This window comes from Synchiropus splendidus, chromosome 3 (genome assembly GCF_027744825.2).
Source record: "Synchiropus splendidus isolate RoL2022-P1 chromosome 3, RoL_Sspl_1.0, whole genome shotgun sequence".
NCBI classification, from domain to species: Eukaryota; Metazoa; Chordata; class Actinopteri; order Syngnathiformes; family Callionymidae; genus Synchiropus; species Synchiropus splendidus.
In genome coordinates, this window is record NC_071336.1 from 27,647,735 (window position 1) to 27,662,083 (window position 14,349).

The window sequence follows — 14,349 nt, forward strand, 5'->3', positions numbered from 1 at the left end:
GTAATAAAACGTGTGACCTGGCTTGAATTTGAGCTGCAGTTAACTACGTCTTCACTTATTTCTGTAATTTGGGGCTGTTCGTCTTGTTTGGAAAAGATAATACGTTTTTAGGCTTAGTATTTTCAGCCACAACCGTGCCATTTCTGTGGTTAAAGTTGGACAGTCAGTTGGAGATCGCCTTGTTTTTAAGCTATTTCAGAGGCACAAACAAAGGCTAAGATCAGAAACACTGTGGTTTTCAGATCCCCACCAAGGGCACTCACTCACCTGGCTTGATGGTTTTGGGTCATATGTCTTTGATTAGAACCTCCCACCCTTGGGTATGATAAGGCACTAGCTCAGATTCAAGATAGATACAAAAGCTCATTAATAACCTGTTTTTTTCAATGAAATATTCCAGTTTGATGTCACCATTTTGAAAGGCTGTAGCTTGAAAACAGTTTTGGCTTTGACTGATCTACTGGTGACACTCTTCCGCAACTCTCAAGCAACAATGTTGAGGACTGGGCATCATCACTTTACAGCGGCACTTTAAACACTACAGCCTCCACCGCTGTTCTTACAGTATTTTCTCATCCACCATTTCCATTTTTTGTATTTTTGTCAAAGTCTCACTACCTCCGTCAGAGTGTTTTGACTGTGGCTCCACCATGTCCCCGGACATCGGCTCCGGTTGTGGACTGTCACAGCGGAGGTTTAGCCTACTCTTCTATCACTTTGTCTCTCTGTATGATCCTCGAAAGAGTGTGAATATTCCTCTTCAAAGTCCGAGTCAGTAGAATTTGCTGTTTTACTGCTCAACTACAGTATAACCTCCCTTGTCTCCTTGACTGTCCTTGACAATCCATTCACAGCAAAACTTTGACAAAGTCAGAAGTTACTGTTGTCCACTGTCTGCTTGGATAAAGTAATAAAGCTTGGATAAAGTAATCGGGCTTCATATTTACACCTTGATTTGTTTAAATGCTGCCATGTTGCAGAGACGGTGGCACCTAAACGGTTAAGCATGTTGAGCGTATGACTGGTTTGTTCTGCAGTGCTGACTAAACATCACTAAACGCTGGTGTTTCTGACAGTTTTCAAGCTGATTCTCAAGAAAGCCCAAACCAACTGAATTGGAATGTCACTAATTGTTACTAGTTGGGGCAAAAAAACATTGACATCGTAGGTTAAAAACAATCTGTTGGAAAATGATGCAATATTTCACCTCTTGCACGCTAGGGGTCACTGCAGTGTGAGATTGTTTTTTTTTGCTTTTTGAAGTTGCTTGAAATACAGTATAACATTACATTTTGACTATTTACAACTTGTGGCCGTAAAAAACAAACAAAACAATCACGAATCAGAGAAAACAATTTGATAGCCAACGTTGTGAAATGAAATGTGAAAATTCATTCATGCAGAAACTGCACACACAAGTGCGGCAGTTGTAATACGTGCGTAGTCTGATGATGACTCGGTTGCAGATATTGCTCAGAACCAATTAAAACGCTCGCCAGACTCAAGCGGAGCAATTAAAAAGTCTTCCTGTTTGAAAATATATTGCTTTTATTTGTAAAACACCATTAATCCATTGCACAACAGCTTCAATTAATTTTCCCACGTACGCTTGCGTCGCGACGCAGCAAGCTTTCATGCCTCAACATTAAACACGACTGGCCTGCCGCTGATATGTTTCAGCGTTTTGTTCACAGCTTTATCTCCCTTTTTGCAAATGAGTGTGAAAAAATGAGTTAAATAAGTGACATTAGGGAAAGTAACATCACAGGGGTTGCTCCATAGGTGGCGAACGGCGGATGTAATGAAGTTTCATGAGGTTTTTCATTTGTGAGGTGGTTGCTTTTATGGAGAGACCGTTTCACTCGGACTTGGTAACACAATATCACAGTGGCGGAGAAGGCTATGATTTTGGAACAAAGTGAGCATTTGACGTTCGGTGCTGTTCAGATGTGTGTGTTACATCAAACAGACATGAAGGACAGGAGAGTCACACAACTCTGAACAACAACCATTACAACATAAAACACAACACTTAATGAAATCAACAAAACAACTTCCATGTCACCAATGTTCCCTCTAATTTCTCATGTGTCTGAGCAAACACACAAACTCTCTGAACGGTCACCTGGACCACTGTGAGCGACCAGTCGTTGTCGGCTGTGGTGACTGCTGTAGTAGTTTATAATAGTGTTTAAAAAATATTTTTTAAATTATTTACAATTTGTGTAATTCACATTAAGGAATAGAACTTGTGTGGAATTTCAAATAAAAAAATAAAACCTTTAAATTGTCTTTGAATTGTATGTTACATATTTGTTCAACTGAATCATAATGTAATAAATTCACAATATGCAAACATATCAAGAATCTTCCTGTACAATAAGTAATCTAACTCTAGTCATTGAAGTCACATTACACTAACTTTTACAAACATTTAACCTTTCTCAAATAGATTGATAAGGATCATGAATCCATGTGTTGTGAGACTGAATTTTGTCCACTTGAGGCTACCGTATTCTCTGACCGCTCCTCATGGAGCAGTGACCCTGTGTGGATCAGGCTAAAATGAAGAATGAATGTCTACACTATGAATTTCCTCACCTGACTAGCGTGTAGTCTCTGTGTATTGTAGTCTGAAACCTGTGCTGCAACGATTCTCTCTCCTGTGCGTAACTCAGCCTCCCCAATTGGCTCAATGCATGCGCACATTTTGACCAACCACGAGTGACTTTAAAAAAATCAGTTCTTAAACATCAGCCAGCTCCAATAGTTAACTTTGAATAGCAGCTCTTCTAGTTGCTGGTCGTTCCATTGTGTATGTAGCGGTGTCACACGGTCTTAAGCGCCACTGCACCGGTGGACCTGTGGAAAGTGCCGGTTAAGGAAACACACAGTTGAACTGCGCTGTGAGCGCTTCATTTTATTGGTCTAATGCCATAAGCTTTATGTCTTGAAGAAGTCCTGTAGTCCAGAAATTGCGGTCATTTATATAAAATTCAGGATTAATTTTTGTGGCGCACCATAGTATTGTGGCGGTGAGATCGTATCAGCTGTGTGCAATTGCGCACGCACGCAGCTTAGAGGGAACACATGTCACTCAACATAGGTCAATGAAGGCTTGTCAAGTTGGGAACTGTCATGATCCACCCTTTATGTCACGGATCACATGCTTCCAAGTGTTCTTTGTGTTGGACGGAGGAGCTCAGAGACAAACAATTATAACAACAGAAAACTCAATAACCAACATGGCGACTGTGGAAGAAGTATTGATCATGTACCTCTTGCACAAAAGACGTAAACGGACGCAGGATTGCAGGAGGCAGTGGTTGGTGAGGCCATTAAATGTATAGAGACTGGCGCACGCGGGAATTCCGCCATTGTTATGTCTTCTTTGTGTCTCATTAGAGCTAAGTATCGGGTAATAACAGCAACACTGCCCCCCATGGTTTCAGGTGGTAGTGCTCCTTTGCTCTGTATCTGTAAGATTTGTGGAAACATTCAGACATATGGACAAAATGAACGCAGAGCACGGACAGAAGGCTCAGTTTGTGTATGTATCTGTTCCGTATCCTGAGCATAAATAGGCCTTAGAATCTCAGTAGACACTAACAACAATGCACTTAAAATACAATACAATTACTCTTCAGGCTGTGTCCGTCAGTTTGCAATGTTGCTAACCAGCACAATGATTTAATCACTCTGTTGTGTGGATATTTTATGTTGGTTTATTTTGAAGCTCCTTTAGTTCTACTGTGGAAGCACTGTATATGAAACAATAAAGATAACATGGATGGGTTGATTTAGACAGAGAGTTGGAAGTTTGGAGATAAGTAGGTTGGGATGCAAACGTTTGAGCGCAGTCTGTCATCCCGCCACTAGTTGTCACTGCTGATTCCAGACTCCTTCAGAAAGTTATCCCGACCAAAGTGAGATTGCTCTCCGGCCTGTTTTCAACCATGGCATTTAGCAGCTCAAGGTGACACAAGGTAATTTGGATTGTGTCTTAACGGGTCCAAATACAGGATTGCTGCTCTCTTGTCTCAGATAAGTCTCTCGGCTTCACCATAAGCCCTCTGAAACGGCAAGATCCTTGATCCCCAAGATTTAGCAGGATTGAGGCTGAGTTTGGGCCGCGACAGATTGCTTTTCTCTTTGTATTGGCGTGAGTATTTCAGAAACTTTGGGCAGCGATGGCTATTACAGCCGTGCTGGGAATTCGGATCTCTGTCAGCATGATATGAGCGTCACATCAGGTGCTTATGAATCACATATAGTTGTGTGTTTGTGATGAATCCCCTCTGTAAACACAATTGCGTTGAATTAACTGAAAGCAACTCTGCTGTTGCAGTGCATTATGGGACTTGGTGTGTTAGTAGGGTTACTGCTATCAGGAGGCCACACATTGGGTTTGAAAGGCCTGTGATAAACCAACATTGACTCGATAGATGATCCGATCATACGACAACTTTGTAGATTTAGGAGGACTGTGGGAGGAAAGCAGAGTTCTGGGAGGGCACCCACACAACCCCGGGGAGGTCATGCAAACTCCACACAGAAAGGATCCAGGTTCAAACATACCCACAAATAACCAACACATGAGAAAGTTGGACACACACTCTGACGGCTTTGATTTAAGTCTTTGGTTAGTTTCTGTGACAAATGAAGAATAAGAGCCTGCTGAAGCAACACTTGACAGACAGTGGTTCGAACATGTCGTCTCTCTCTTGGATGTGCTGTTCCACATGAGTATTCCGTTTCGTCGCCTCTATCCTCCTCCCCTCCCCTCTTCTCTGAGAAAGAAAGATAAAAAGAAGTCAATTTCTTCTGCGCCTTCGATCACCCTTGTCACTTCTTATTATCTCTATTTGCTTTGCACACTTTGAGGAGAAAATAAAAACGGTTCAGAGGTGGTCAGGCCTTTGAAGTAACGGAGAACATCACCAGCACGTCTCAAGGAGGATGAAGAACACATTTAATTGGGCTTTCACAGTGCTGGATGATGGTTTTTTTTTAAGTTTAAGGTAGACAAAAATTGCTCTGGACACATATAAGGTGGACTACGGTCCGAAGTCGGTTCATCCTCAGTGAGAGCTGAGTCAGCCCGCTATCCTGCCAGAGGAAATCCCATCCATTACACACGTGCAGTACACAAATATTGAGTGAATCTGAGCCTCTATTTCCGAACTGTTCTTAGGCTGTACAATAGTTGAGGGGAGAGTTGGTGGCTATTCCAGACCCAGCGAAGGACAGTTTCAATTCTATTTGAAATTATAATGTGTTTTCTTTCGAGTCAAGTCGCAGAATTATGTTGTCAGGTAATCTGATATTTTGAGACAAGCAGTGGTCTTGGGAGACATATAAAGTTGTTGGTAGTGTTGTAGGCGTGACTACCTCACCCGAGATCCAGTCAAGACCAAGACAGAAGAGGGGCGAGACCCAGTCCGTGACCGAAACCAAGCTGAAACGGTGAACTGGTTTGCACTGCTGCTCTGAGAGCCTGTCATTCAGTTGGAATCTCTATCGATGAAAAGCAAAGTGGATCTGCGAAACAAGTAAAACATTATATACTGACTTTGAATGACATTTTACTCTGAAGCAGCAGCATGACGGTGGAGCTAGCACCAAGCCGTCAAGCGACAGACCAGCTGACTTGATACTTGACACTACAGACGATGAGGAAATGACCATGGCATGTACAAGCAAAGGGAATGCAGGGATGAGTGTATTTGTGTATTTGTTTTTATTGTCGCCACAGACTGGTCGGGGCTGGAAACAACAAACAAGTGAATCAGATTTGAACAGCACATATATTGTGTGTTCAATGACTGTGATTCATTGCGTCTCTTTCCATGCACAATAAGAAAACTTAACACTTCAAACAATCCTTTTTTTGTGAGACAAAAGCTTCCTCCAACTTTTGTTGTGGTCAGAGAGATAAAGCCTCTCTAACTGCAGACAAACTCCCTGGTTCACAAAGAGAAGCCAGCGCTCTCCACGCCAGCAGCTTCCATATGCAGCAAACACCTGGAGACTGCTCGCAGCTGCTTTATTACCTGTGCAGGTAATTCTTTTTACAATAAGCCTGGGAGCAATCTGGAGCCGGAGGGAGTTGAGGAAGAACAAAGAGTCACAGAGAAGCAGGCCATATGCTGTTAAACAATCGGTAAACACCATAAGTGCACCATTTAGAGAGCTGAACTTCAGTCCTGCCCTCAGCGTGATGCGTGTCTGACTGTTTCGTCAGAGGCGGACTGTCAAGGACTCTTCTTTGGAACAATAATGGACCAGTCTGGGTTTGTGTTTTTGTCTTTTGAAAGCAAATAAAAAGTCTTCTTCCCTGGTGAATGATATGGTTTTTACAAGCCATTTGCTTACTTTGGATTGCTAAATTATAGTTTTCAGCGTTCCACTTTCAGCAATAAATGGATTTACGCTCTATATAACTGCCTTTTATGGGTCCAGTCAGTGTATCTGGCTGTGGATTTGCTGTTGGTTTGATACCTGTTATCAACATTAGGGCTTAATCTTCATAACAGGTAAGTCTTTAAGGTGGTGGACGAGGCTATGACATGTATGGGATGTCGAACACTCCAACATGTGGGATTGTAGTGTTGTGCGTAGTAATTAAAAAGTATGTAAACTGTTGTGAAAAGTTGGGCTAAATGTTGAATTTAGTTGCCCTAAAGGTGGTTTGAAAGATTATGATGGCAAATCATTTAAGTCTCAGATGTGTCCATTGTGAAATGCTATTTCGACATTGGGTTTCGAATTGTGCGGAGACACATGTAGAACAGTGAGTGCTGACGTCACGACTTGTTGACGACTAATAATATAGTGGACTAGGTCGACTAGTCGTTTCAGCCCACATTTGCTGTGCATAATTGTGGCCTGCGCTGCAGCAACGTAGTGCACAGCATCACAAGCTCTAGTCCTGGTAGATAGGTTCGAGGGCAACTCTGGGTTTGCTTCCTCTCTTGACAACACCAAGTGGTTAATAGATGCCTCTGTTTGGTTTGCAAGTGTGTGAATGGTTGTGTTTCTGTATGTGCCACCCAATGGATGGTTACATGTTGAGGGTGTCCTCCAGCATCTGAACCTCAGCTGTGTTCTTGTCATGAAAAGATATAGGTTTACACCTTGTTTGGATTATGGTTTTGAAACTATGACTTTCACTGATCTAAACTGTTCGTACCGAGCCATGTTTATATGAAGGGATTTTTAGAACAAATTCAATATTTGTTGTCCAGTTCGAACAGGCAGCGTTCAGCGTAGCATGTTGGGCTTTCAGCTGAAGAACATGCTCCGTCTTCCACAGCACATCCTGATGCCGTGGGCAGCGCAACAGAGGTTGGGGTGGAGTAAGCCATGAGATGGCGCTCCTTTAGTTCTACATGAACACTTGAATAGGAATTGACTCAGAGTCAATTACTATCTGAAGCCCGTCAAACGGCTGTGTGTTTTAGTCATGGTGACTTTCCCGCTTGCACCATCAGTGCCTCCAAACATCTCCTCCACGCCTTCCTTAGTGCATGTTGCTTCTCGCACTCCCACGACCCACAGCTGTAACACCGGGACTCTACTCCATTGAAACAACGTCAATATATTACGCCACATGAGTGAAGAAGGGTTGCTGCATTGGGTTTGCTTTACAAGTCAGGTCGTAATGTGGGAAATTATTCTGTCTGTTAAAGTCTGGAGTGTATGGGACACTGGTACAGTAGCATTTTACAACATTAGTCTGTGGTTGTGAATCACAGTTTTCAACAGTATTTGAAGCTTGTGCTCTCCCCCCCACACTAAAATAATATTCCCCACTGGTTCAGTACCCCAGTTTTATCGGTGACCCCTCTTCTTGCTCTTCTAGTGACATCGCTCTGTGAAACGGATCCCATCCAAATGGTGCTTGGTTGATGAAGATGAGAATATCTGTAGTTGCCTTTGTAAAGTTCACTCATGAGTCTGACCATTGTGCACCAAATACTGCAGAAACCTTGAGCGGGACCACACTGTTTCTCTACTTGGAAAGTCTTCAGCATGTCATGGAATGACCCGTAGAGATGTAGTAAGTTCTCTTTATTGATTTGAATGGAGAATAAAATTGCACGAACCCAGATGAACATCCAGCCACCTTACATGAACCATCCAGACATTCACTTCTGTTTGGAATCCAGTTTTAATATTTAATTGAACTATAAAAAGCACATTAAAACATCTTAGTTACAAAAATGGGTCACCTACAGGGCTTCTCAATGCATTCACAGAGGGATCTGAACAGTGGATGTCTAGCAGTTTCTCTCTTTAAAAAATCCCCACCCAAAATATATAAACTGAATTGTTTAACCAAGGTATATACAGGGCATTACATCCTTGCATCTTTAAAGGTTACCAAGAAAATCTGAGGTATACAACCAAAATAAAAAGCCTGTCAACAACAACAACAAATAGAATTAAATTAAGAAATGAACGCCGTGATTGCTTCCTACGAGCACTGGATCACAACATTAGTGGGAGATGTTGCTGGTGCGACACTGCAGATGGTTCACCTACGTGCACGCGGGAAAACAGCAAAGCTTTGGAGTGTCGATATATATATACAAAAGCCGACGTCTGAATGTGGCAATGGAGGATCGTTTCAATGCTCACTTTATTTGCTTCATGACAGGAACACAGTCGTCGTGGGAAATTTATTGGTTTTGAAATCATTCCGTGAACTTACACTGTGAATCTTTGAACCAACGTTGAGATTAAAGAGCCAGGATCTAATTCGATACACATGCAAGTTTTGAAAGCGGATTCAGAAATAACAGTATTGTACAAAATAATTACAGTTTATTCTTTTAATATTATTAATATCAAAATACACCTTCTTGTCTTAGCACCTCTATATACTTGGAGTTCTGAACAAGCACCATTGAAGTTGTTTTTTTTTTTTTTTTTTTTCGTTCAGCACCAGGAGGCTCCGGAGAGGTCGCCTCTCCGGGTGTCCTCGGATTCACCCTCCTCTGCCACGCGTTCAAATGTCCTTCTCTGTTCGCTCCGAGATGTGGTTAGGTCATGTGGTTCGAGCCCTACAAGGGCAACAAATATTCTCCTGGGTTGACATACATGGAAAGACCATCTCTTATTCAAAACTTGCATGTGGCACAGAAAAGGGTGGTGGGGGGGCTTGAAATAGGGGGGTGGTGGTACCCAAAAACGTCTCAACTTGACTCTCTTTGCTGACCCCATCAAGTCCTTTCTCTTTCTTTGACATATTTAATTTAACCAAGGAAGCAGACGGGGCCAACTTCGAACCCAAACTTCTGGCTGGGATCCCCAAAGTCAGTCAACATGACGTCGATGATCGGAACCTGATCAATTTTGGGAGTGTTAAGCTCCATCACAGTCTTTCCGTTGCCCTTCCTCGTCTGTAAGAAGCGGGACAGAGCAGGTGATTAGACACTTTCAAACCGTCGAGAATGCTCTTAGTCCTATATGAACACACACTTCCCTCCATATTGTTTGACCCTCCCAACTCTCCCAAATAAGTTTCACGCCATCTATTGGTTTAATATTTTTTTTCCAAAAATGAAGATCATGAACAAGTAGTGAATGTATTTTTGTAGTAAATATGTTTTAGTCTTCCACTGTGGTTCATTGCATCTTCATTGATCAGGAGACAAAGCAAACTCAAGTTCCATTTAATCTTTTCATTCATTCGGCGAACATATGACTTGTTACTGGCTGAATGGTCTTTATAGTCTGCTTCTATTGAGGGTACATGAAGGGGACACATTACTCACTGATCCGACAACTGTCACCTATCAGCGCAGACCAATGGTCTTCAGTCATCAAAACCAATGTAGAATGTTAGTCTGCGAGCTCAACATGGATTCCAATATACAGTAATTTCCGACTATAAGGTGTGACTTTTTTCTTGCACTCTGAAACCTATACATGAATGCGGCTGATGTATGTATTTTTAAAGGCTTAAGAGCCAGAAGCAGCAGCTTATATCGGCTGCAGTATCGGAACTTTGGACATGCGGGCGAAAACAGCGTATTTTGAGCGCTTTGATGTCAATAAAAGATGTGATCAGTCCATGTTTCAAGTTCAGAACATTGCCCTGTTTGTTTCATGAGTCAGACTCCATGATGGACCAAAACCAGTTTAGAAGTGATCCTCATTCATTTTTAAGCCATGTGCACCACTGACCTTTCTTAGCTGTTCACCCTCTTAAGTTTAGTGTGTGCACCTAAAACCTTTCGTTGCACTCTATAGTCCGGCATTTACGGTATTCATTTTTGTTATACCACCTACTGCTTTTTCTTCTCAGCCTTCAGCAGCATGTTCAGTAATGACCCCAGAATGGTTAGCATGTCTCTTACCGCGCAGCCGTCGGAGAGGGCCTTGATGTACGGGTTGTTATCGTACGACATCTCCTCGTCATTGGCGCCCAGGAAGCGCAGCGCCTTGTCATAATTGTCGTTGGCGGCGTCGTGCCAGGCCACAGACTGGTGGCAGGTGTAGGTGAAGTTTTGCCGAGCCGAGGCGGTCAGTAGTCTGAGGAAGGTCATCTGCACCATGTTTATCGAGTTGCCATCTGAGTCCACGTAGGCGAGCTGAAGGACAGGAGCGTCGTCGTTACACAACACTGGATATTCAGGAATAGTTCAGGCCAAATCTGCAACTTTTGAGTTCAGAAGCAGTTCAAGTAGTTCATGTGGAACTTTTGCTTTGTTCGTTACATTCAAAGATGGACTTTGCCATCATTCGAAGTCACAGAAGTAGTCGTCTAAATTGATGAAATTGAAAGCTGAAACGAAATCCTCTTGTTAGACATAGAAAAAAAAGAGAATTCATATGTCAAACTTCTAAAAGTTGATTGACAGCGCATCGATTCACAATTTCCAAGAGGGAAATGACTGTCACTATCTTTTCATTTTCTTCCGCTTATGAATCCGAAACTAATGTTACATTATGAGCCTTATTGACATAGTGTTCGTCGAGCATTTGTTATATCTGTGAGCTCAACATTTCTGCGCTTGTCGGGCTGCAGCAGGAACTGAAACACATTCTTGTGTTGAAGTGAGTGTGCAGCGAGGCGGAGAGAGCAAAAGAAAGAAAGAGCCGGAAGACTTACCATTTTACCGCGCTTAAATTCACTAAACCACGACCCCGGGATCTCCTTTGGCCACGAGGACAGTTTGACCTGCAGATTACAGCATAAGAATGAATCCACGTCCGCATCTTTCCAAGGTGACTGCCACATGCAAGTAAAAAAGTCGCATGCCACTTACTCCGTTGGACTTCTTATCGGGGTAGATGCAGGTCTCCCCCCCAGCGGTGAAGTTACAGTAGACTTTGAAGGAATCCCCAGAGCAGCCTTGGTTTGGGTCGATCCAGTATTCGCCTGAGGAGAAGCAGATCCGGTTTTACACATCTGTGACTGTCAAAAGCCTGTTTTTACACTTCACTCATGGAACTGGGGCTCATCGTATGTTGCTTTGGGCAAAATCTCCTGTGAACAGTAAATTCACCAGTTCTTAGAATGGTAAATATCACTGCCAAAAGTTGCACCAGTCAACATTCACCATTATCCATCTTAATCTGGATTGTGTGGGATAGCATCTGTTGTTAGCATGTGATGCCCTGGAATTGTAGCCATGCTTGTTTGCATTGAGAAACTGTGATGACGGAAGTGGCTTCATGAAACAATGTCCTCATCCTCAGAGCTCAATATATGCCACTCTCTGCTTTAAAATATTTGGATTTAAACTATGGATGCTCCGATCAGGATTTTTGCCGCCGATCATCGATACCGATCAGCCAGAGTGCCGATCACCACTGATCACTGATACCGATCACATAGAATAACATTGAATTTGTAATCAGAATGATGCGACCTTCTGTGTACATGATGTGAAAAAAATGAACTTTAAATCATTTTAATTCAGACACGTTTTTATATACCTCTTCATGGAGGTAAAAAATAGAAACACCTTGCAGAATGCAGCAACTATTAATGTTTACATACTGGCCGCTTGTAGCGGGACTGAGAGCACTGCATTTATGAAAGTTTCCACGCCATACGTTTCAGATTCAGGTGGCTAACAACGCATCCGGTTGTTTCTGTCTACGCGTGAATGACACCTGAAAAAGGCGGTGAAATGAATGATTATTTCTAGGGCTATTTGTTTAATGTTCCGAATGTCACGCTCGGGCTGGCGGGTGTTGCTAAGTTTTATCTGCACGAACAGCTGCTGAGGAACCAGAGGTCTCACTTTCATGATCCCAGAAAACTCTCTGTGCTCTGTGAAGTGCTTACGCTTTCAAGGGCGTATTTCATTTTATTTATTATTTTCCCTGCGCAGCATTTTCCCGTGCATGTGCTGCATGATGCAAACTTTACATGACAGATTGAAAGAACGTCCACAGCAGACATGCCACTGCTTAGTGAGCAGCGAGTAAGGAGTCACAACCAGCGGGGCTTCATCAGAGCGCCGGGTGTCACACGTGATCCGTTGTTGTGATCGGCAGTGACAGGTAGTTATCGACATACACGCTGAAATCAGCCGATCACGACATCATATTATTTTATCACCCAAGAGCGCCACCTAGTGTGCCCTGACAATGAGGACACTGTTTCATGAAGGCTCATCACTACAGAGAGGCATGGCCTTCTTTCATCACCATCCATTGCTTTTATGAACTCATGTTACACAGTGAATATTTGATGCCAGAAAATATGTAGATCCAAGGGTGTAACTTGCTGAGTTTGTCTTGGATTTTAGCTACATAATCAGACAAAAAAGGACGTTTGAAAAGAGCACGTTTGACTCCCGTTATTAGGGAGATTTGCGACTTTAATAACAGGACTCACCGTCTGGGAACTCTGGATGGCAGAGCTGCAGATCTTTGCACGTTCTGGCCGGGTTGTTCTGTGTGCCCATGGGATATTTCATTCTCTCGATGTCCTGCTTGAGGTTGTTGAGCGAGCCAAAGATGTCCTCCATGCCTTCGCCATAATCCATCATGGTTCCGTCCGACTGCATGTCGACGGAGCGCTTAGTCTTCTTGGGAGAGCGGACAGGCAGAGGCTGGATCACCTCGCCTGGTGGACCCTAGACAGACAGCAGCAAAAACTCTCCCATTTGCTGCTGTTTTTATCTTAATGGCTCAGGTTAATGGTCTTCATTACTCACAGGTGGACCAGGGGGACCGACCACACCAGTGTCTCCCTTAGAACCTGCTGGACCCTAGAGAGCAAAAACATTTTTATTCAGCCGGCATCTAATAAGCCTTTATGGCAAAGGTGTATCTAAGAAGCACATTTACTTACAGCTGAGCCCTTGGCTCCCTTGGGACCTTGAGGACCCTGTAAGGAACGAGGCGAATAAGCAGAGCAATTTTGTAACGTCCTCCTATCTGCAGTGCAGAATCTAAATGAATGATTGAATCAGTAAAGAGACTTACGGGGAGACCAGGAGGCCCGGGGGGACCAAGAGGACCTGAAGCTCCACTGATACCCTGTGATGAGATGAGATAACCGCGCCAGTCAGACGTATTAAACAAACATTGAAAAAGTTTCTCAGGGAATATTGAGGGAGTGAAAAGTATGGCATGAATACCGACAGTCTGAGGTTTGGAAAAGATAAACACTGTAGACTGAGGAAGAAAGGTTTGGATTAAGGTTCTTAAAGCGTTAATAATGTCATGCCATTAAGGACATATAGTACGTAATACGTACAACTTCAACTCACAACACTACTTACAATCATAACTACAAGTATTAAAAGGTACATCCATTGCATATTTTACTTCATCTTGTGCAAGTACAATTCCTTCATCTAGTACTGCACAGACAGTACAGTTACGGTAACACTTTCTTAACAGGTCTCATCCATAATGCATTATTAGTACATTTTAGAACATGCTTTACAGAAGGTGTTATGAGTGTTCATAATCATGAATAGTAACCTATGACAATGTTTATGAAATGTTCTACAAGGCCCTTAACCATAACCCTAACCATAACTCCGTAACCACTGTAGTATTATTTGAAATAAGACAAACTAGCATTCATAAAGTCTTCAATAAATGCATTATGATTTCTTACGCAGTAGTAATATATATATAATATAGGTGAGACCTTTAAAGTGTAACCATACTATTGAGTGCATTACAGAAACTTTTACTCAAGCTTCCAGTGTTAATGCTAGTTTAGACCACACCGTAACTACTTCAATACCTGGTTGTGCCACCATTAGCTACTAACTATTGCGTCTAAAATACAGTAATAATATTGCCAACAGTAATACTACCACAGCTCCTCTATTTACTTAGTAGGTCATTACCTTAAATGCTCAT

At 42.6% G+C, this 14,349-nt stretch overlaps 1 protein-coding gene across 5 annotated transcripts in view; it reads right to left on the minus strand.

Moving 5' to 3' along the window:
- Window positions 1-8,157: 8,157 nt before the first annotated feature.
- The window catches only part of col11a1a (collagen, type XI, alpha 1a), a 67,142-nt gene continuing 60,950 nt past the window's right edge, over window positions 8,158-14,349 (minus strand). For all 5 annotated transcript variants that reach the window (XM_053859978.1, XM_053859980.1, XM_053859981.1 and 2 more), the window contains 8 exons: window positions 13,456-13,509; window positions 13,322-13,357; window positions 13,185-13,238; window positions 12,863-13,103; window positions 11,280-11,392; window positions 11,123-11,191; window positions 10,368-10,601; window positions 8,158-9,407 (listed from right to left, as the gene is read on the minus strand). In XM_053859978.1, coding sequence (XP_053715953.1) covers window positions 9,261-9,407; window positions 10,368-10,601; window positions 11,123-11,191; window positions 11,280-11,392; window positions 12,863-13,103; window positions 13,185-13,238; window positions 13,322-13,357; window positions 13,456-13,509 — 948 coding nt within the window. In that variant the 3' untranslated portion in view covers window positions 8,158-9,260. The remainder of the gene's footprint in view (window positions 9,408-10,367; window positions 10,602-11,122; window positions 11,192-11,279; window positions 11,393-12,862; window positions 13,104-13,184; window positions 13,239-13,321; window positions 13,358-13,455; window positions 13,510-14,349) is intronic.